This window comes from Acanthaster planci, linkage group LG04, assembly GCF_054643075.1.
Source record: "Acanthaster planci isolate LZ-2023a linkage group LG04, COTS_SCS, whole genome shotgun sequence".
Taxonomy (NCBI): Eukaryota; Metazoa; Echinodermata; class Asteroidea; order Valvatida; family Acanthasteridae; genus Acanthaster; species Acanthaster planci.
Genome location: NC_141780.1, coordinates 18,855,757 through 18,878,127, shown reverse-complemented (window position 1 = coordinate 18,878,127; position 22,371 = coordinate 18,855,757). Strand labels below are relative to the sequence as shown.

Genomic DNA, 22,371 nt, shown 5'->3' with positions numbered 1-22,371 from the left:
GGCCTAAAGGCTTGTTCTTTCTTACTTAAGTTACCGGATTTTAGTATCTACAAGTAACAACGTATTGTCGCCAAAAGAAAACTGTCTTTGATACCCCTCAATGTGGTACAAGTTAGTTTGCACTGCTTAGCCATTAGGTCACTCGAAGGTCATGTACCGCCATGATACTATGAGATACCTGTTAGATCGATCGGCATGTCATTGCTGCGGAGCTCTGGAAGTGTCATCCGACTTGTTCAGATACCGAGATAATTTTTCTTTTTAAGTCGACTTATAAAGTGTATTTAGTCGATTTAACGAGATAAATGATGCAGTCAAGTCGACTTCCAAATTATAGTAAGTAGACTTGGGAGATATTTTCATGACATCAAGTCTACTTTCAGAATTCCCTATGTGGACTTGGCGAGATTATTTATGAAGTTAGGCCTAAGTCGACTCTCTTATTTGGTGAGATGACTTAGCGAGACAACTTATGTCAACAAGACTGCTTCAGTTGGAATTTGCGATGTCAACTCGGCGAGATAATTTATGTTGTCAAGTCGACTTTACAATTGTGGGAAGACGACTTGGCAAGAAAATTTATGTAGTAAATCCAACTTCCTAATTCTGGTAGGTCGACTTGAAAAGATAATCTATGTCAGTGAGTCGACTTCCTAATTCTATAATAATTTATGTAATTAAATCTGCTTCTAAAATTCACTGTGTGGGCTTGGCGATATAAATTATGTTGAAAGGTGACTTCATAATTCTAATAAATCAACTTGGCGAGATAATCCATGTCATCAAGTGCACAACATGCAGACGTGAACTGACTACTCACAAGTGAACGTGACCTGCAGCGTATTTTCTCACCAAGTCGACTTGCTAGAATTTGGAAATCGACTTGACAGCAAAATTAATTTTGACGAGTCGACATAGTGAATTCTGAAAGTAGACTTGATGACATGAATTGTATCGCCAAGCCGACTTACTAGAATTAGGAATTCGACTTGAGTATTTAACTTACTCTCGCCAACTTGACACAAGCAAAATCTGGAAGTAGACTTCACAACAAAATTATCTCTCCGAGACGACATACCGAGTTCTGGAAGTAGACTTGATGACATAAATTATCTCGCCAAGTCGACTTACTTGAATTAAGAAGTCGACTTAATAACATAAATTATCTCGCCAAGTCGATATAGGGAACTCTGGGGGAAGGCTTGATGTCATAAAATATCTCGCGATGTCAACTTACGATACCTAGGAAGTCAACTTAACTACATCATTTATCTCGTTAAATCGACTACAATTAATACGCTTTATAAGTCGACTTACAAAGATAAATTATCTCAGTATCTGAACAAGTCGGATGGCACTCACAGAGCGCCGTACATTGCTCCTCCCCCCCAAAAAATTCAGTCGAACCATAGAGGATCTGAAGTATTATAAATTAACAGGTTTGAATTGTGGTTTTAATCTGCAAGCAGAATTACGATAATTACAGAAATAAAGTTTTCAAGTAGCAGGGTAGGCCTATTACTAATACGCCCAAGTGAGTGGGGAGAAACCTGATTTGTCCTTTTTTTATCACGAATCAACTTCTGTCTTGCTCAAATGCTCAAATGTGACCTGTCATGACAAAATGAGTGTAAAGTCGCACCCTGTTCTTTCCTGTTTTGTGGGTTCAAAGTCATAGTGAGGAGAGGTCAGTCTTTGGGTTTTGTAAACATTTGAAAAGAGTAACCCATCTCCCATTTAATTCCAAATATTTTGCAGGATCATAAATTTAAAAGTGTCATTTTCTAAGCAATTTTGGCGATAGCATTATTTGTGCCTGATCGGGGATGTTGAAACAATGTCGGGAACAAAAACGCAAAGCTGCCAGAGCGATGTCACATGGTCACCTTTTACTTTTAACCTAAGTGTTCCATGTGCATACCACTGGAAAGCTCTTTTCTGCTTAATTCAAAACTACCAATATCTCAATTTTTGAAAATTCCGACTTTTGGCTCATTTTGTGGTGACAGGTCACAAATATGATGTCACTCCAAATAGAATCTGTGCTGAGGACGGGGTGGTTTGCTCGCAAGCTGCCATCAGTTTAACTTCAACTTTCAGCGGAAGCCTTAAAAAACACCAAAGTATCAACCCCCTCGTGTTTTAGTAAATGGGGATATGTAATTTTGGGTAGTATTGTTACGTACTGACATTGACTGACATCAGTCTGAGCCCTGGCCGAACTACATCAAGAGAAGTTGAACCCAAGGCACGTCCTGTACCACCTCAAGCAGAAGCACCCCCTCAACGATTGGAAAGAGCCATGCTGACGGGGAGTGTTCATTCTGTGGGTAGCGACCCAGCCGTGACGCGGGCATTTCAGGATCGTTTGTACTAACCGGCAACATTATCCGTCCGTGTGAACAAAGTACCGGTACCATTTCACCAAATGAGTCTCTGTTGTTAGGAATATTGCACCCCCTCTTGGTACCGTTCGAGCCTCATAGCAGAAACGACGAGGCTTACACCTTTTCTTATTTTGTAAAGGCTGTGTTTTAAATATTTTGGAAAATGATTTGCCAAATGCTAGGTTCTAATTATTTAGGTGATTTCTATTTTGTTCCCTATTTATATTACTTCAGAAAAAGGTCTTTTGCCTGATTTTACAGTTGAGTATCTAAATGATGTTGAGTGATCAGACCTCATTTACGTTTGAAAGCGTGCAGAGACTAGACAATCTGCGTGTAGTGATGGCTGTTCGAAAATTAAAGCAACCTTGAGACGTCACTTAAACCCTTTTCAGAAAAGGGCCGTTGTTCTTAAGAATGTCTGGTAAACTCATTCTTTCTTCATTCTTTGAACTGGATAGGTTTGCGGTAGCACCATGGATATGTCTCTTGTTTAAGCGGTTCTGAAAAGAACCAGTGGTACTCAACGTTTCGGACACCATGCTCTGTATGATCGGAATTCACTTTATAGACACGTAAATTACAATTAAATTACGATTATGAAATGCACTTAGTAGGTACGTTTATAAGTCGAAATCTTAACGCCCTCCTCATTAAATATGCACGAGTTGGTCATGCACACAGAAACACGCATACGTAGCAAAGAAACCAAGCTGCTTTTGTGATTGCTGCAGACTGACTGGTGTTTCTATGTCACGTTTTTGAGAGCCTTTGGGGAGAGAGTTTATGCCAGACATACGAAGCCCAATCGTGCCAATGAACTATACATTTTCTGCCTGACACTAATTCGTTTTAACGAATTACTAATTCATTACAACGATTTACTAAGTCAAACTAGTGAATTACTTGAGCCTCCAGATGGCGCTGTTTTGCGTTGATTCCCATGTGATTCGATACGAGGCATGGTGCACATTTAATTCAGCATGTTGTGGAGAAGAGGACAAGGCAAGCTGATCAACGATTTAGGCCTATTAAGTCACAAAAATGCGAGAATTACGAAATACAGTCACGTATCTGTACAGTTTTGGCTATTAGAACCACCACTTCTGCTACAACAAATACACAACTACACAAGACATAAAGAGCGCCATGTACAGGCTCTGTGGATCAGCGCGTAATTAGTTATAGTCTGGTTCCCTGCCCCAAAATTCCCAGACGACTCTAGATAAAAAATATTAGGTCAGTCATCACCCACAGATATAAATATATATGTTGTGAGGGTCAGGGGTCCCAAGTTGAGAGCCCGAGTGTTTTCAACTTCATTACAGTACGTGGTGCACGCTGTATTGTGTGTGGGCAATTAGCATTCGTCGTCAGGTCCTGATTCTTCGTAGATTCTCCTCTAGGGCCATTAGGATACAGAAGTTCAACAGTTAGCCTCCCTACCTAAATTAGTATTTCGTTAAAACGAAGTGGTGTCAAGCTGAAAATTTATACTCCATCGGTACGATTGGGCTGTCGTATACAGGCAGGCCTGGAGTTCTGTAATGGCCCAAAGCCATTGGAAAACCACAGTCTGAGTTTCAGGAGTGCCATCAGTCGGCGTGAAAAGAACTCGTAGAAACGGCAGAAGTTACAATATCATCCCCTAGTCCTGCCCAGGCAAAGACAACAGCGAAAGCCTACATTATGGAATTCCATATCTGCCGTCGCCCGTCGTCCGTCGCATTTTGCTTTTTGTTGTGTCCCAATTCTGCCATTTACCAGTTCCAAACATGCCATTTTCCGTCGCGCGTTGCCCGTCGTGCGTCGCCCGTCGCGCGTCGTCCGTCGCCCATCAAATGGGTTGCATAGGACCTGCAAAAGCCGGGGTTTAACAAATGACAAAATGATGATTCCATTCACTTCTAAGGATCTTTTCCCAACAACGTCAGTACAAATCCCACCTGCAGTACTAGTCTCATAATTAATGCCAATAATGCTAGACTACCGCTGCCCCTTGACAAAAAATGTCGCCTTTCTGAGAATTCAACCAAGTGTTTTTTGGGGAAAAACAATTTCAGCGAAAATGTTCAGGCCAACTTATCCACAGCCTAATTCTAATTTGCATACTGTCAAAACGTGCCGACTTGTTTTCATCAAATTCTAGAAAGACATCTGCCAACCAATACAGAAATACTAGACAGTGCTGTGGATAACAAATTGTTTATTAAATATATTGTTAGGGGGCAAATACCACTTGGTATAAGTTTCAGAGAATGTGATGTGTTGGTTTTTGTGGGTGTGTATGCCATGGTGGATAGACCAATGAGAATAGGTTGTCCAGCACATCAGCATTATTTATGGGGCTAACAAGTAACGTTACTGTTTAAAAGACTTCTGTGAGCCTTCCTGCAACTAATTTGGAGTATACAGCAGATTTCATCATAGGTATACCCGCCCTCAAAATAATGTTGAATCAGTTCGTCTCTTATGAAAACTATTAAGGAATCAAACATTGTAAATAATTTATTATTTACATTCAGTTCTGTGGGATATCGTGCAGGGACAGACAGAAATATTACATAGGCTATAGACCTAAAGTCAGGCTGTTAACGAGTAAGGTTACGTCTAGAGTAACTAAGTTATCGAGAAAAACAATTTACCCTAACAAAAGTCTATTTTGTTAATTTATTTATGTAACTGAAATGGTATCATTTCATATACACGTTACTTAACCGATGTCGGGATATTATTTCTTCTTTCAAGTGGAGTTCGACGCAACTGCAAAAACGAATACATGTACACCTTCTAGTTCTATTGCTAAAATGAGAGTCAGGCATGGTGGATCGATCGAACAATGATATGTACATGTGAAACGATCAAGGGTCAAAGTTAAAAATACCACTGCGCAATCATGACAAAAAAAACCACGGGCGACGCACGACGGGGCGACGCACGACGGACGACGGGCGACGGACGACGCACGACGCACGACGGGCGATGGCAGATATGGAATTCCATACTGTTTTGTACCTATAAGGCACTAAAGGTGGAACTTGATGTGGGTCATCCAAGTAGGCACGGTGGTCGAAGGTTTAAATACACTCACAGAGTGAAAGCGTTTCATTACAATTTGAACACTTTGTCAGTCCGGCAATCGTTCCTTCTCCATGGCTGCTCAGACACTACGGTCACTTTCTTTACATGAATTTTTCAGAAGATAAATTACAGTAGATGTTATGAGTGATTGGATACAAGAAAGGAATGGTTTGCAGAAAAATTAAAATAACGCAATCAAACAGTTTCAGTCGAAGTTTATGTTAAATTTCGATCGCAACTGTAAACATTATATGGGACCAACAGTCGTGGGATCTCCTTCTGTTATACGTTGTCCATTGTCAAAGTCGGCGCTTCTTCGTTGTATCAGATATACCAGGCTCAACTCTGCGGAGCACGGGCATGAACAATGTCTGTAGGGCAGCGGCGGAGACCAGACCAGCTAAGACGTAGAACACAGTGCTAAATGTCCCGGTTTTGTCGTACACGATACCTGGCAAATTAACCAAAATGAAAATAGAATTTACAGAATGGAAAGGTCATCGTGGCAATTGCGGAAATGTCAGTAATTAACAGACAATAAGCCACTTGAGAATTAAATTTGAATAAAATCTAGTATACTATACACTTTGTTACCTGATTGCACAGAAACGTAACAATTTCAATTCCGCAGACTAAAGATACTGTTGCTATACCTCATGAATCGGGGTAAACTTTTGCATAGCAACCACCATCGCTGGAATGGACTGGTTCCTTTGTACCGTTCTTATCCATTGAGAACAGTGTATTGTTGCAAGGCGTCTCTTATGTAACTAAGCAAAAGCTAGGCCCGAATCACGAGCTTTAGCAACAGTGGTTTTAGTATGGAGAATTCAAGTTGTTATGTTCACGTGAATTTTGAGAACTCAGTGTATCAGATTTTATTCAAATTTAACTTGCAAATGGCTTATTCTGTCACGACCATGCGCAGCACTTAGTCTTTCGTCCATGTCTTTCCCTGTGTGCCTCGCAATGGTCCAGCATTAACAAAGAATCTATTTATTGTTGCTCTTACCGGCAACTACTGGACCAATAAGATCTCCCACGCCTCCAAATATCAGATTTATTGCCTGTCCAGACGCAACTCGAGGCTGACCCAGAAGATTCCGGAGTATCACGTTGTGCAATGGTTCCACAGCTCCTATCCCTATACCAACGATGCAGGCAGAAGCTGCAAACGATTCATAAGTCTCGGCTTGACAACACAGCAAACCGACGCAGCACAGCACAAAACAAGATGTGTAGACTGCCTCAACGGGCGTCTTACGGGTCACGAAGAAGCCACTTGCTACCCGACCGCCCAAACTCCCAAACCCAAATATGCTGAGCAAAAACGACGCCTGGAGCTCATTCACTCCACAGAACTGAGCCCTGGGTACAAGGAAAATTGCAACACACGAGTAGATCATTTGGAGCTCTAGACAGTTTAGGCAAAGTAGAGCAAAGCGGTAGCTCCTATACAGCAGTTCAATTCGAAAGACGGATAACACACACCACTTACAGGCCAGCACCGAGATGCGTTCTGCGCCGGTGACGTCATGTTCTTCTTGCAAAGCAGTCATACCTTCAACTGAAATGTCATCCGATTGAAGGTTGACACTGTTTTGTTCATCTGTGTCTAAATTCATCGATCTTAGCCTTGCTAGCCTACTACGTAGGGGACGGTATAGCGCTCCTACAACACACAAGTTTGCGCACATGGCAGCCGCGATGAGTACAGTTCCTCTCCACCCGTACGCATCGAGCAGATGGTGGAACAGAGGCGGAGACACGACCATACTTGTGCTGACACCAGCAGTGTAAAAACCACTGACAATGGCGTAGTGAGTCTGGAAGTAGTCTGCGACAACAACTGTTGCAGCCATGTAACAGAGAGATGTTCCCAAACCTGCAGTTTAGTTTGTTAAAAAATATCAAAAGAAAACCAGTAGTGGAATGGTATACCAATTGGTCAGTATGACCAGTTTGTTGGTTTATGATGTCGGTGTCGTAGGCATATTCTGAACTTTTATTTGATTTTGAGCTGACAAGTTTCTGTTTCTAGTAAGTTTTTTTGACAGTGAATTTCCTGTTTGAAAGTCATTGGGCATAATGTTTCCTCTGAATTTCATTTCATCCATTTGCCGTATTTAAACTGTGTTGGCCTCATGGAAATAAATAATGTAGTCATACGAACACTTCATGGTCTTTCCTAATATCTTTATATAAAAGACTTGAAAAGGCCCACTTATTCACGTCTATAATTGAAACAAGCCTAACCTATGAACACTCCCAAGCTGTACATGTGAATCAGCTTCGACGCCCAAAAGACCATGAGCATGGCAAACGACATCAGGAACCCGCCCAGGATGCAGGTGAAGCGGTATCCGTATCGGTTGCAGACTACGCCCGATAGCGCAGCTGCGGGAAAACACACCACCATTATATGATGCACATGTCTCGGTACAGGATTTTCAACCAAAAATTAATGATAAAACTACAAGGCGCAAGAAGGCAGCAAGGATGGTAAAACCGTATATTCAAACTACCATTCTGTGTCCTTTTGGAGATGCTAAGAGGTACAGGGTCACAGCGTTCATTCTCCTAATAATTTTCTAAAGAAACACCCTGATTTGTGACGGGTTCGTGTTATAACAAGGAAGATATCTTTACATCCAAAGAACGAGGTTGAAGATATTATGCTGGAGATCACTCCAGTTTGCAGAGCTGTCGAATCAAATGCAATCTGCCAGCTGACGAACAGGATTCCTGTACACCTTGTCATGGTAGAGATCAGGAACAAGACCAGGAATGAAGCCACAGCAATGACTATTGTCCAGCCGCCGTCTAGCACGTTACCAGGCGAAGGGGTCGCTGGCCGTCCAATGCGGGTATTACTCGACAAGAAAGCCATTTTGAGTTTTGGGAGTTGGCTGGAAAAAGAACAAATTACTTTTGCTTATATGAATTCTCATACAAAATTAGGCAGTTTGCCCACCCCACGGATTTTTTGTTTATTTATAAAATCAGCACCAAAATAAAACCATGATAAAGCAAGGATAAGGCTTTTGACCGTAAGGCTTTTGATATTTTTTTCTCTCCTAACATCACGTACAATGAGCCCGAGGCGCAATATTCAACTATACAGCATGCAGTATTCTTGAGGTCACCTACAGAAACCATTTTCCAGCAGCGCTAGCAGTAGCAGAATAATTCGGGCGCGATTTACGGCGTGACCTGCACCAGCGTATCGCCCAAAAGAGCGGTTCAGTAAAACCATGCACACTGGACGAGTGTGCACTGGGAGCACGACCTTTGCACATTTGACATTTACAATTCTTCTGTCCACTGAAATGTGTAAGAACACGTAAGTAAATATGTTGTTATTTCTAGGTAAGGATCGAGGGGCAGTGAAAACGTGACGCTCAGTAGCCAATGCTTCCCTTCGTGTTAAGAAGGTAATGGTGTCAAGTTCTCAAACTGGACAAAAGTGCACGTATCCCCCAAAATGGCACACTTCCACCTTCTTTTTTTTACAGCACGTATGGCTGTGGGGCCAAGGGTACCCAGCCAGCCCGGTACATGGTTTCATTTATGGGTGGCAGTCGCATCATGAGAATTCCTCAGCATTTCAGAGCTGAGAGGATTGAAAACATACAGATCGGACATGTCGCTTACCTTCAGCAGTGTGAGAATAGGGAAGCAAGTAGCAGGGTAGGCCCACAGCAAGGCCTAGCGAAGGATACCATCAATGTGCGTATGCGTCCATTGCCCGACCCTATGTTGGCTCGGGAACAAAGGTTGTTATTATTAGATAACTGATTATGGCTTTGATAATAGAGCAGGATCTCATGGACTGTGGTATGATCAAATAAACACGCACTTTCTCAATGGGAGATTTGGGGATAGCAAAATCGGAGACAGCTAGGCCTATTGCTACCTTTCTTCTGTTCTCTTCATGGGTCCTTAAAAGTGGTCCTGAAACCAGTCGCCATTTTGAAAGTGACACGTGTTTATTGCACTATGCTACATTTCGTATGTATTTGGAAATGTGTTGCTTCTTATACATTATACAACTCGCCACATCAAAACTTAAAGCAAAACTTGCAGTAAGTGTAGACATATAGGCCACCGTTTCGTGTGTGGATGCAAACCCTGATGTAGTAACAATTTGAAAGCAAAATCAGCTGAATTTTAAGTTTGGACAATCAATCTGTGGAACTGTTACCCCATTTCCCAATTAGGAAATTCAAGTCCACATTTCAATTACTACATTAATATTCTTTGCATTTTTAAATATTCAATGAGCTTCCGAAGCCTCTTCAAAAGCCAACAAAGGATTCAGCCATAATGAATACTGGCTTAAGAGCTCACGACTTGCGTTTATACTCAAGAACTGTGGAAATTTCAAAAAGAGCCAGTGCGATCTTCATTCTGGATCTTTGTAACAACTTACCACTCAAGTCTCAGTCTCATGTACGATTCTCGTTAAAACACGATGCATACGTTAAAAGACGTATACAAATGTAGCGGTCCGGCCCCCGGTCGATCGCTCAGGGGTGGCAGTGCGTCCGCCACTGAACGGAAAATGGGAGGCCAGGCAAAAACAGAAAGCTCGGCAGGCAGAACACTTGTGTACAAAAATGGGCACAAGCAACGTCATTCCCATCCACCCGGTTGTCTAGCTGTAGTCTCTCACCCCCCCCCAAGGAGAAAAACTTGGAACCCGCCAGAAAGTGTATTGCATTCCTTTTCCGGCCAACTGTGACGAGTGGTTAAGACATCTGCACTAGTAAACAGGAGGTCGTGGGTTCGAGTCCCACCCGAGTAAGCTTGTGAGGTTTTTTTTTTCGCAAGCTCTCGGACAAGCACTGAGCATACAGTGCTTATAAATATACGTTGGGTAAGGGCAAACCCGTTATATATAACTGTGACGTGACATCTAGAAAGTACTTAGCCAGAGTGCACGTGGGCCCTGCTATAAGCATGCCTTAAAGATGTGCACAAGGTTCAAAGCTTAGGTCACATAATTCGCTGATATAACTAGGGAAGTCCTAGACCCCTACACAAAATAACAAGGAACACGTTGGCTAAACAGTTTAATAAAGGTGTAACAGTACGTAGAACACCACTTCAAAATACAGACTGTGTTCCCCAAAACTGTTATAAAAAAGTAACAGTTTCTCTCCTTCGGTAATGGTCAGGAATTTATTGTTTCTAGTATCAAATTAAAGTTTATAGTTTTAACTTCTCAAAACTTAAAACTTAATGTAAATTTGATAATGCGTTACAGAGACAACGTAAGATATCTTCTTTTTCGTTCTGGCAAATGGTATTTACCACAGTTTTAAGAAAAATACTCAGTAAGCTTTACGAAAATCAAAGATTTCTGACAAATTAATTTAAGAAAAAAATCAATGTCCCGTTTCGGTTGCTTTTTTTACGGGGAGAGGAAAACACGCTTAGGCTCGATCACCATTACCATCGTGTACTGAAGGATTTCGTAGGAATCAAGTTGCTGTTCTTTCTTCAACAGCAAGACCGGGCTCAACTCTGCGAAGCACCGGCATTAGCAGCATCTGTAGGGCCGCGGCGGCGTTCAGACCAGCCAAGACGTAGAAGACAGAGCTAAAAGCACCAGTGCCATCATACGCCGCACCTTGGATTAGGATGAACCAATTTAAACACTAAGCGAGGAAGTGAACCAAAAAGCTTAGGTCAACCCGATTTCTTTTTCTTTCAAATGACAAGTAGGGGAACGCAAACTTATTCTTCATCGAATATCACTCGTAAACAGTACAGCATACAGAACACGATTAATCCATAATTACGAGTTGTAGCAAAAAACATGGATAGCTTACTGCATGCGAAATGGTCAAAGAATGAACTGATCTCTCAGGGCACTGCATGTTTGTAGCTGTGGTGGTGCTCTGTGTCAATATCTGTTCGTTAATTTTAGAAGTTTTCTAAAGTCAAGTCTGAAACGCCAACCAGGAAATGATCACCCTGTAGGTCAATGTTCAGAGTTGTCAGTAGTCAGGCAAAATCAATGCTCTCTTTCGAACTTTAAACAGAACCGGTTTAGACCCCATCGCACACTTGCAATCGTTTGACATTAACAAGGTCTATAGATCAACAAGAACAACCAGCCTCTTACTTTCTTTTCCCGTGGAAAACAGGTTCACAATGCCCACTTCACCCAATAATAATATAGCTATATCAGTTTTAACGAATAATTTAATTCAGTCACATTATCATTTTAAGAATAGTTTTTCTCGACGACGTGATACCTAGCGAGACTAACTCTCCGGTAAGCTGTGTCTACGAATAACATTCAACTCTCTCCTGATAATTTGTTGTATGTTTGTAAGAAGAAGTCATCTCAACGATGTCTAATTCAAAGGCAAGAGTATACACTTACCTGCAACTATGGGACCAATAAGATTCCCAACACCACAAAAAAGAAGCATGATTGCTTGTCCAGATGCCAAACGAGGTACACCGACAAATTTACGAAGCAGAACATTTGCCCAGGCTGTACTGGCTCCTATGCTTATACCGACGATGCACGCAGAAGCTGCAAAGGATTCATAGGTCTCAGCTTGAGAACCCAGTAAACCAACGAAGCACAGGACAAAGGAGCATGCGTAGAGGGCCTCAACGGGCGTCTTGAGGGTTACGAGGAATCCACTTGCCACTCGAGCGCCCAAACTCCCGAACCCAAATATGCTTAGGAGAAATGACGCCCGAAGCTCATCAATGCCACGGAACTGGGCTCTGGGTACGAGGAAAACCACTGCACATGAGTACGTCATGTGGACTTGCGAACTTGTTATACAAAGGAGTAAAAAGCGGTAACTCTTGCGCAACAGTTGCAGTTGAAACACAGAAAACAGTCTCTTCAAGAAAACCACAAATGGCAGTAGCTTCTTTTCATCGGTTTCAGATTCTCCGTCTCGATGGCTGGCATGTTCTTCGAATGAACTTTCATCTCCATCTGCACGAATTCGTGTCTTGAGTCCAGGCACTCTAGCCTTGTTACAGCGACGGCACAGTGCGCCAGCGACGCACAGGTTCGCACACACGGCAGCTGTTATGAGGACGGTTCCACGCCATCCATATTTATCGAGCAGGAGGTGGAATAGAGGCGGGGACACGACCATAACTGCACTACCTCCGGACATGCAAAGCCCACTGACTATGGCGTAACGTTTTTTGAAGTGGTCCGCGACGGCTACGGTTGCACCCATGTAGCACAGAGATGTTCCCAGACCTGTCAGTGTATTTAAAATTACAACCATGACAACTAAAGATCCAGGACCAAATTGTCGGGGTAGTGTCAACTCATTTTTCGGGAGGGGGGGGCAACAATGTGGAATTTTCTTTCAATTAATGTTTTATAGTCTTTTGAGGGGGTAAGGCTGCATTTGGATGCTTTTTTACGTGCTTTTTTAAAAAAGGGGCCAAGACAATGAACAAAACATTTCCCTTCTCGTAATAAAAAATGGCTTTTCCTTCGGGGGCGGGGATATAACCTTAGCTCCTCCCATCCACCAGCCAGATCCACCATTAGCGAAGTCATCTGTTTTTCACTGACTTATAGGCTTTTTCATTGTACGGTTCATGTGTATACGTTCGTGCTTTAAAGCTCAACGATTTTAAAAGGTTATACCTATGGGAAACCCAAGGATGTACATATGGAGAACGTTTTTAGCCCAAAAGACCATTAGCATGGCAAACGACATCAGGAACCCGCCCAGGATGCAGGTGAAGCGGTACCCGTATCGGTTGCAGACTACGCCCGATAGCGCGGCTGCGAAAGAATAACAGAAAATTATGCATAAGATACATTTCAATTAAAGTGGAAAAACTCAATTTTGAAAGCAAAGTAAAACAATGATAACTTGTCACACAATTCAAATATTGGACTATACATGTATTATATCAATGTTCTTCACTCATTATTTACCCCAATGGCAATTGACTCTAAGCGAATTCAAACGAAGCGTGAACCAGTGTAAAAAGTTGGAAGGTAACAGCCTTTATGAAAACATACCACGGAGGAAAGAATTTGGCTCACATGCAAAATACCACGTTGAAGATATTATACTGGAGATCACTCCAGTCTGGACAGCGGTTGAGTCAAACGCTATCTGCCAGCTGACGTACAGGATTCCTGTACACCTTGTCATAGTGGACATCAGGAACATGACGAAGAATGAAGCTACGGCAACGACAGCGGCCCGGCATCCACCTGCAGACTCAGTCGCCGCCGGTTGCCTCGTATTATTAGGCTTACGCCACGGGAAGGCCATGCCAACAGTTTGTGGTTGCGGAAATGTCTGAAAAATGGGACAACGCTGTGAGACTTTTTAAAATCCAGATGATCTGGACTAGTGTTGAGCAACAAAATTGTAACAATTTGTCTTTCCGTTGAATTATAATAAAAAAGAAATGTTAAAAGTGAGGCCTCTACATTTACAATTTCTTATTTGACGTAATTCTTTAGCTTGCATATTCAATAAAAACGTATCCAACGTAGAAACGCACCCTTTTCTTGAGATTACTGATCAGTGGTCTAAAGAAAAAGGTGTTTTCAGTCACTGTGCGACGAAAGTAATTCAGTCTTGGTTTACTGAGCCAACTAGTATTCGCACTGTATTTTATTTACCACTCGCCCAGATCGATTTGCACAGCCAACACCGCACAAGAGAGGCTGTAATCGTATACATGCATGTTAGCCCTTAGGGAAGGCATCCGTGATTTGACTGGCGCGAGACAGTTGCGTCATAGTGCAGCGACTGGGGCGGAGACCGTATTTGCACGTATTTTTGTAATCTCTGCCCCAGTTGCTGCACTATTTATTACCAGACTAATGCAGACATAAGCCTGGTTTCCATATCGACATAAGAAACGCAAAAAGCAACTCAATCAAGACGCAAACTGCAACGTAGACAAATGGAAACATGCCAAACGGAAGTGTCGCCGATGACGCAAACCAGCCCCAGACGGATAGGCAAAGTTGAGCTTGGTTCAACTTTGCCGCCTGTCTGCGATGAGTCGCCGAGTAGGCCCATACAAACACGCATGCTGGCATGACGGGCGTACGGAGTTTCTCTCGCTTAGTACCTGTCCACTCATTTTATCCATTTTATCCTTATTGCTGGCATATGCAGACCTAATCGTCAACAAAATAGCTGATCACTGACAAATTAAATCAAACTGGAGTATCAGTTTGCTTCAAGAGGAAACATTGCCACCTAAAAAAGGCGTTTTGGGTGAAAAATCTTCCGAGTTTCCGGCGCCATTTTGTTTAATTTATTGGGTGGAAGGACGTCGTGCTGCTTGTTTTCTGTGACTGTCTGTGTCTTGACGTCTGGCAGACCTTCTGCGCTACAAACGACCATACGGAAAACAAGCTTAAGCCACGGTGGCCTTGTCTACAGGCTAGATTGTATATATTTACATGCTTCCATAACTACAGCCCAGTACAATGGACAGCAGTCAGTGCCACCAGACTAACCAAACATTAATACACTGTATGGACATAATGAACCACGCCGGGGATAAATCAGTGGTTCAACTGAAAGGGGAAGAGGTTTGGGCCCCTAACCCTCCAAATTTGTCAAGTTGGTATGGCCTATTGACATTTTAGTCAGTGTGCAGAGACAGGTACAATAATGCACTTTCATCAAGTTGAACCCACGTACATGTTGCATGATGTGAACATATAACTTGAAGTTAAGAACAACCCATGCCCTCTCCCCGCACAAGCTCTCTCTACGGACACTGAGCACAAATTGCCTCTTGAAACAAGAATGAATATACGGATAGTATTTGAGATTGGATAGTCAATATATTAGCTCCCCAATGTATTGGAAAGTTGACAAGCTATACATTGGTCGGATCCCTCGGATTTGTGAACTTCGGATGCCAAAACACCATCATATTGGAGCTGACCCTATTCCTTACCTGGTGGCATATATGCTTGTTCAATGCCGATGAGAAGTTTGCCATCCAACCTCAGGCCGTCCAGTATATGGCATTTCCAGTGGGAGGCCTGTGATTAAACACATAGGCCTAATCAGATAAAGAATGATGTCTTTTGATATTTCGTCAGTGAGCAGGGTTGTAGTGTATATCGATTAAATAAACCATGCGCTCGCTCTGCTGCATGCAGCAGGCCAATAGGATTACCATGATGGAACGGCGTGATTTACCTTCAACATAGCTATGAAGAAGCAGTAGTCCGTAGATAGCATCAAAGCCACAAGTTAAAAAGCACTGCTTCATACTATGGGCCTACACGAAGGTCACATAAAGCAAAACAGTGGCCTTTTATGTGACGTGTCCTCAGCGACCACAGGTCATGAGAAACTGGCGTTTCAGGGACAAAATGGAACCGACTTCAATATCGGTAAATATACTCACTGGTCACCGACCAACAGGGCTGACATTTTTTAACCGAGGTCATACGTAAGCCTCACTTTAGACGACGGCCATAGCCAAATGATACTGTTGGTGTGTACCGATCTTGTTACAATAGGTCTGCTGAGCAGTATTTGATTAGAAGTCGCTCTTTATGCGAATGGGCAGTTTACTGGAAAAACACATTTCCCCGCTCCATATGCGAAAATTCAAGCTCACGTACACATACGATTTCACAGCTATCACTCATAGCTATGACTGAGTCAATCCGGCATTTTAGTATGAATTATATTGTATTGACAAACTTCAGTGCTGGTGAATAAAACCATTTCCTTAAATATCCAGGCGGATATTTGTAAAGTAATAATTTCAGTTTAGTTGGTCATTTTTTTTATTTTGGAGGGTTTTAAGACTATTTTATATCTTAAATCAAAATCCATTACACGTAACCTCCCACGGAGCTTCGTTTACATTCCCTCGTAAATTAACAACTTGAAACATAAAAGACAATTTAGGTGGGATATATGGGTTAATAAAACTTCAAAAGTACCCCTCACAAAAACAATTGGTGATTTCAAAACCTCATCAGGATTTTAGTGGATTGAGGTATTTGATGGTGAAGAAAATCACCTGTTATGATGGTGACACAGACTGGGGAAACTTGGGGTATTTTTCTGGTGACGAAAAAATCCATATAAGTGTCATCACAACGCATATAAAGTGTACATTAGCGAATGTGGGTGGGTGGCGGGCAATTAACAGGGAACCTTATACAAAGGCCGAAAAAAGCATCCTTAAAGTAATTCCACACTTTTGGCCCCAGAAACTTATAGTACTAGACCTTTCTTTGAACATGTACAAATTGCAACATCAAGAACTTGGTTGACATCCGAAAAACATATGGCGTGCGAAGGTAACATTTAATCTGCATTAGAGATATCTCTGTTCTATTCCTATTGGAGATATCTAGTTTGGTTGGTTTGGTTTGGTTTGGTTTTTTATTTCCACACATCATAACATGAGAACATAGAGAAACAATTATTACAGAATAAAATAATAGATGATGAATGGCAGATACCAGACAGAAAGCGAAAGGCTTATTCATGGCCTGGTTCCTTATTTGTTTTAATGAGGCTATAATTACTAAATACAGAAAAAGGAGTAAAGAGAGTAAGATAACTGAAGGTACAGCTGAACGTTAGAATTTAGCAACATTTTCTTTGTCATAACATCTTAGGAATGATACAATTCTAGACATGACTGTTTTGACATTAACTTAAGGTTATAAATGCACAGTAGAAATGTCATACGTACATGAAATACATGTACAATACAGGGTAAATAAACTATATTACACTGGGAAGGAGGATATTCTTCAAGTACTTTTTAAAACCATGTAGGCATGTATACTTCTAAAGTATGGCATTGGGGTGATTTTATTCCAGAGCAAAGGACCTTGATGTCGAACTGTTTTAAGGAATATTGTAGTTCTTGTCTTTGCAATGTGAAACTTGGCTGCTGACCTAGTATTATATGAGTGGACTCCAGTATTCCTCAGAGACAATGATTTGGTTTCAGGGAACAGAAGATTGTTTCAAATTTAAACATTAGAATACCCAGTTGATATTTGTATAAATTGAAAATTGATGGGGTGTTCAGCTACTGGAATAGCGGTTCGGTGTAGTCTGTAGGACCAGATTTTGTAATAACCCATAGCAACTTTGTTTGTAATATTAATAATCTCTATTAATTAATAGCGATATCTCTGTTAGGAACAGAGATATCTCTATTATTGATAGGGATATATATATTTTTGTTAGAGATATCTCTGTTAGGAACAGAGATATCTCTATTATTGATAGATATATCTCTGTTAGGAATAGCGATATCTCTATCATTGATAGAGATATCTCTATTAGAAATAGAGATATGTCTGTTATTGTCTCTATTAGGAATAGAAATATCTCCGTAGTAGGAATAGAGATATCTCTATTCCGTGAATAAATGTTAACTTGGCACGTCTAGGAATAGAGATATCCCTATTCCCGGAGTAAATGTTAACTTGGCACGCCATAAAAACATCATTATAGGAGCCAGAACTACGACAGTGCGGTACGTAATTTCTGTATCAGCGATGCTGATTGAACCTTGGATTGTTGGATTGGTCGCCTTTCTCTTGCTGCAAAACGTGGGTTTTCTCCGCGGTATTTGTCAGACAAACTTGATCCTCTCAGAGGTCGTTAGAAAAGTATTATAATATATGGTTAGAAAGCTTAAGTATTGGTAATTCTTGTCATGTATATTTTATGACGAAATACAATAGGAAAGAGCTGTTATGATTGTGTAAAAAGTGTCATTTTTAACCTCGGTGGTATGACCACGACACGTCTCGTTCTTTACAAGTGGACACACCTTGTTGTTATGTATGACCGACTCATAATTAATTTCAAGTTGACAGTTAACAGTAAAAGAGGAGTATACGAGCACGTATACCTCAACTATCTGCTCAACTATCCATCTTGTTTTTCATGTTAAAAAGACCACACTGTAGAGCTATTTATTGGCCTCAACCCACAAATGACAGAGTATGAAGTCGAATACACTGAAATTTTCAAATTAACACACATCCATAGTAAAAAGAGGTTTAAAGATGGCTCACTTTCTTTGTTACATGTGTTTGACGGGGGAAAAAATTCTTCTGTTTTCGCCCAAAGAGGGAGTCTATGCATTTTGAGATTCGTCTCGCTCAGGAATGCCGGGCTCAATTTTGCGAAACAGCGGAAAAAGCATCATCTGAAGGACGGTGGCAGAGAGTAGACCAGTCAGTACGTAGAACACGGTGCTGAAGTTCCCCGTGATGTCATATATACCTCCTGTGCAAAGCCAGAGAAGCAAATTCAAAAAGTATGTTTAGCTTTACAAAAAAACACGCAACCCCCCACTGTAATTTGTCATGCGTAATACAAATTTAATGAATGATGTTTTCTTTGGCAGTTCTTTAAATTACGCTTAGGTCTGACTGGGGAAAGCCAAGTTCGACCTCAGTCAGTGGGTGCTCTCAAGTTCGAAAGGCATGTCACACCAATGATGTCCAAGAAGCATGGATGGTCCAAAGTACTACTGTCAAGATGTGACTTGAGAATCACGCCTTAAGGTCATTTACTAAATTCACCAAATACAATACCTGCAACAATGGGAGCCACAAGATCGCCAAGACCGCATACCGTGAGATGTAAACCCTGTCCAGATGCCACGAGAGGCACACCCAGGAGTTTACGTAGTAATATGGTGCTCCACACTTTGTTAGCTCCTATACTAATGCCAAAAATGCACGCAGAAGCGGCAAAAGACGCATAGGTCTCAGCTTGAGAGCACAGTAAACCAACGCAACACAGCACAAAGGAGCATGTGTACAGGACCTCGACGGGTGTCTTGCGGGTCACGAAGAAGCCACTTGCAACCCGACCGCCCAAACTCCCAAACCCGAAAATGCTGAGTAGAAACGACGCCTCGAGCTCATCAATGCCACAAAAAGTTGCCCTGGGTATGAGGAAAACTGTCACGCAGGAATAGGCCATTTGGATTTCTAGACCAGTCAAGCAGAGAACTGAGAATCTGTAACTCTTGACCAACAATTTCAGCCGTAATGATGGGAACAACCTCCTTACACTAGCACACTTTCTGCAAGCATATTCACACATCTTTGAATCACGTGGATTGTCGTTTGAACATTCATCAGTGGTCAGGCTGAGGCTTGTTCGTTCAAATTTCTGTCTCTTTTGCGTACGACGGTAGGGGCGATACAGAGCGCCAACAACACAAAGATTGGCACAAACTGCAGATGTTACAAGCATGGCCCCTCGCCATCCATACGTGTCGAGGAGTATGCGTAACAGAGGCGCAAACACTACCATATTCATGCCGACACCGCTCATGGAAATACCGCTCATCACGGCGTAGTATTTCCTAAAATAGTCCGCGACGACGACAGTCGTAGCAAGGTAAACGAAAGAGGTGCCAAGACCTGAAATGGAAAAGCAAGTTGTAAGATCACAAGCCTTGCATTAAGAATGATTGGTGTATTACAAGGGAGGAGTTTATAATTTTCCATCAGAATGAAACTATTTGGCAAGGGGTTTGCTTTAAGAATGCCTAGAAAGGAAATCGGAAGTTGATTTTTCCTCTTCACAATGATTTTTGAAAAGGTGAACGGATTTATATTAGCTACAAAGTTGCTTTTACTAATCTGACTGAAGCCCATATGTTACTTTATGTATACCGTCATTTTTATTTTCCTTATTTCAAGATTCACATGATTCACATAATGATCATTGTCACTACGCAGACCAGAATGTACCCCAGGAAGGCGCTGCGACATCACACCGCAGCAGGCTCTTGAGAGGGTAATATCGACCTTGCGTGATTCCTTTGTCATGATTTGTTTTCACAAAATGCTATTTAAGTTTCTTCAATTTCGTAATCCAGTCGTAGAAAAATAAAACCTTTCTACTCTGACAGGATTTAAAGGGTGTCTGAAGTTTGGTAGAATTCAAGTCATTATGAAAGCTTGTTCCTGCTGATCTGGATAACGAACAATTCTCATGAATACAAGTACATGTACTGTGTATCTTTTCCATCTAGTCAGTGTTTCTTGTTGGTAATGCATAAATATCGGTGGTGTGACGGCAAATGTTTTAAAGTATGCTGCGGCTTTGATTACTGCGGTTTCTCTGCTGTCAACGGGCTTACCTGTAAATACTGCTATAGCGTACATTTCTGCGAGATTTGAAGCCCAGAAACTCATCAAGATGGGAAAGGATGTCAACAGTCCTCCCAGAATACAAGTGAAGCGGTATCCGTAGCGATTGCAGACTACACCTGCTATAAGCGCTGCCGACAAACAATAGAGGGATTTCACATCAGCGCCATCTGCGCATATCTGCAGCTAAACCGAGGCTCTCTGTGTTGAACTTCCTAGCGCGCGCCCGCGGAGTCCACACAGTACTTGGAGTATCCGGTTCGTAAGTGTGACGCCACTTCAGTTTAAACCACGCCCACTGCATAAGATAAACGACACTCAGACACGTCATATGGGTGGCTTTTACTGGTTAAAATGTTCTTATCAAAGGGATCTGGTTCTTCCGGATATCTATAGTTGTTCTATTTGAGAAGTCCTAATCATTAATAAAATAGCGCCAATCTTTCTTTTTCAACTCATGACTTTGGAGGATTTAAAGCAAAGATGTATCTTAGGCTGAATCAAGAAAATTGGTCGGGTTGGCTGCCAATTTTTTGAGAACAATGCAAATGCTTGAAACGTTGGTCTGCTCCTTTCAAGGTTTTAGGTACCTGTTGATTTTAAATCCTAAGTTATACCAGTCCACTAACTATTACCGAATTTATCACTATTTCAAAAACAACTTTGACATAGTGGAATGGTACCGGTAAGAGATTTAGGTATTTTAACCTGTGTCACGTGAGAAGATCAGGTGGTGCTGCTATGTTTTATATTTTTTCAATAACAAGAGCAAACATTTGGCGGACGGGCAATCGGTTTTTAATGTCTTACATGAAAAATAGGAGGTGGACAGTATTATACTGGATACAGCCCCAGTCTGTGCCGCGGTTGAATCAAACGCAATCTGCCAGCTGACGTAGAGGATTCCTGTACACCGCAAAGGCATGGCCATGAAAAACAAGCCAGCAAAAGATGCCACGGCTACGATCTTCCCCCAGTCATCACGGCCAGCTGCCCTTGGGTGACGTTTGGCCCGTTGCATGGTGGTGGGACGCCGCTTTGACGGGAGCTGCATGAAATCGCCACGTTTGGGCAACACTGACTATTAAATCTTACACGGCGCTATTGCCTCCCATTCAGAAGTTAACTCGTGCAACATCCTAGGCCTTCAAGCTATATTGGTCCTGGTTGGTTACATCAGTAATACCGCCTACAGAAAAATAGGCCTACTCAACAAAATAGCGCTGTAATTCGGTTGACCTTCTCCGCACAGAGCTTCCATTACACTGCTCACATTGTTTTAGCTATACAGTTATGTTAGACTTTGGACTTCAATCTGCCATTCATATCGGAACGTGAGGGCATGTAACTAATCTTTGTTCATCGCTATGACATGATATTCCTTGGCCACAGACCTGCCCTCCATTTCGCCTCTTGGCGTTTTTTTTAGTACCTTAATGATCATTCCATTGTTAATTAGAGACATTGCAGATGTACGGATATGCCTCTGAGTATACATGTATAATAAGCCCCAAGCTGCACCCAGAGAGGGAGCAATTTTCTTAGCAACGGAGGAGCGTGTCGCCCAGCGCCCGAACAGGGCGCCGGACAGGGCTGATGGCTTGGCATTGTGATTGGCTACACCGTGTAAGACCTGTGACCGCAAGGTTATCACTTCCTGTTGGCGTTATTTGTACATGTATTCTTTGGTTCGCCAATGGCAGTGCTTCAGCACGGGCAAAGTGTCAGCTGGAAAAACCT

The 22,371-nt window shown here is 42.0% G+C and overlaps 3 protein-coding genes across 4 annotated transcripts; all 3 read right to left on the bottom strand.

Annotated features, from left to right (window-relative positions):
* Positions 1-5,767: 5,767 nt before the first annotated feature.
* Positions 5,768-9,263, bottom strand: LOC110986961 (monocarboxylate transporter 12-like). The gene is made up of 5 exons (XM_087135558.1): positions 9,123-9,263; positions 8,118-8,377; positions 7,725-7,865; positions 6,481-7,353; positions 5,768-5,919 (listed from the first exon to the last, which is right to left on the bottom strand). Exons 2-5 carry the CDS (start codon positions 8,356-8,358, stop codon positions 5,768-5,770), a joined length of 1,407 nt encoding a protein of 468 aa, XP_086991684.1. The 5' UTR covers positions 8,359-8,377; positions 9,123-9,263.
* Positions 9,264-9,294: 31 nt separating this feature from the next.
* LOC110986960 (monocarboxylate transporter 12-like) lies at positions 9,295-15,717 on the bottom strand. Of its 2 annotated transcripts, XM_087136238.1 has the most exons (6): positions 15,665-15,717; positions 15,417-15,504; positions 13,525-13,786; positions 13,117-13,257; positions 11,866-12,717; positions 9,296-11,103 (listed from the first exon to the last, which is right to left on the bottom strand). In XM_087136238.1, the coding sequence occupies exons 2-6, from the start codon at positions 15,459-15,461 to the stop codon at positions 10,955-10,957; spliced, it is 1,449 nt and encodes a 482-aa protein (XP_086992364.1). In that variant the 5' UTR covers positions 15,462-15,504; positions 15,665-15,717; the 3' UTR covers positions 9,296-10,954. The 2 variants fall into 2 exon arrangements, with proteins under 2 accessions (XP_022105010.2, XP_086992364.1); XM_022249318.2 differs by lacking the exon at positions 15,665-15,717 and having other exon boundaries at positions 9,295-11,103.
* Positions 15,718-16,224: 507 nt separating this feature from the next.
* LOC147799444 (monocarboxylate transporter 12-like) lies at positions 16,225-21,886 on the bottom strand. Its single transcript, XM_087136239.1, has 4 exons — positions 21,442-21,886; positions 20,622-20,762; positions 19,057-19,896; positions 16,225-18,745 (listed from the first exon to the last, which is right to left on the bottom strand). The coding sequence occupies exons 1-4, from the start codon at positions 21,683-21,685 to the stop codon at positions 18,594-18,596; spliced, it is 1,377 nt and encodes a 458-aa protein (XP_086992365.1). The 5' UTR covers positions 21,686-21,886; the 3' UTR covers positions 16,225-18,593.
* Positions 21,887-22,371: the final 485 nt, after the last annotated feature.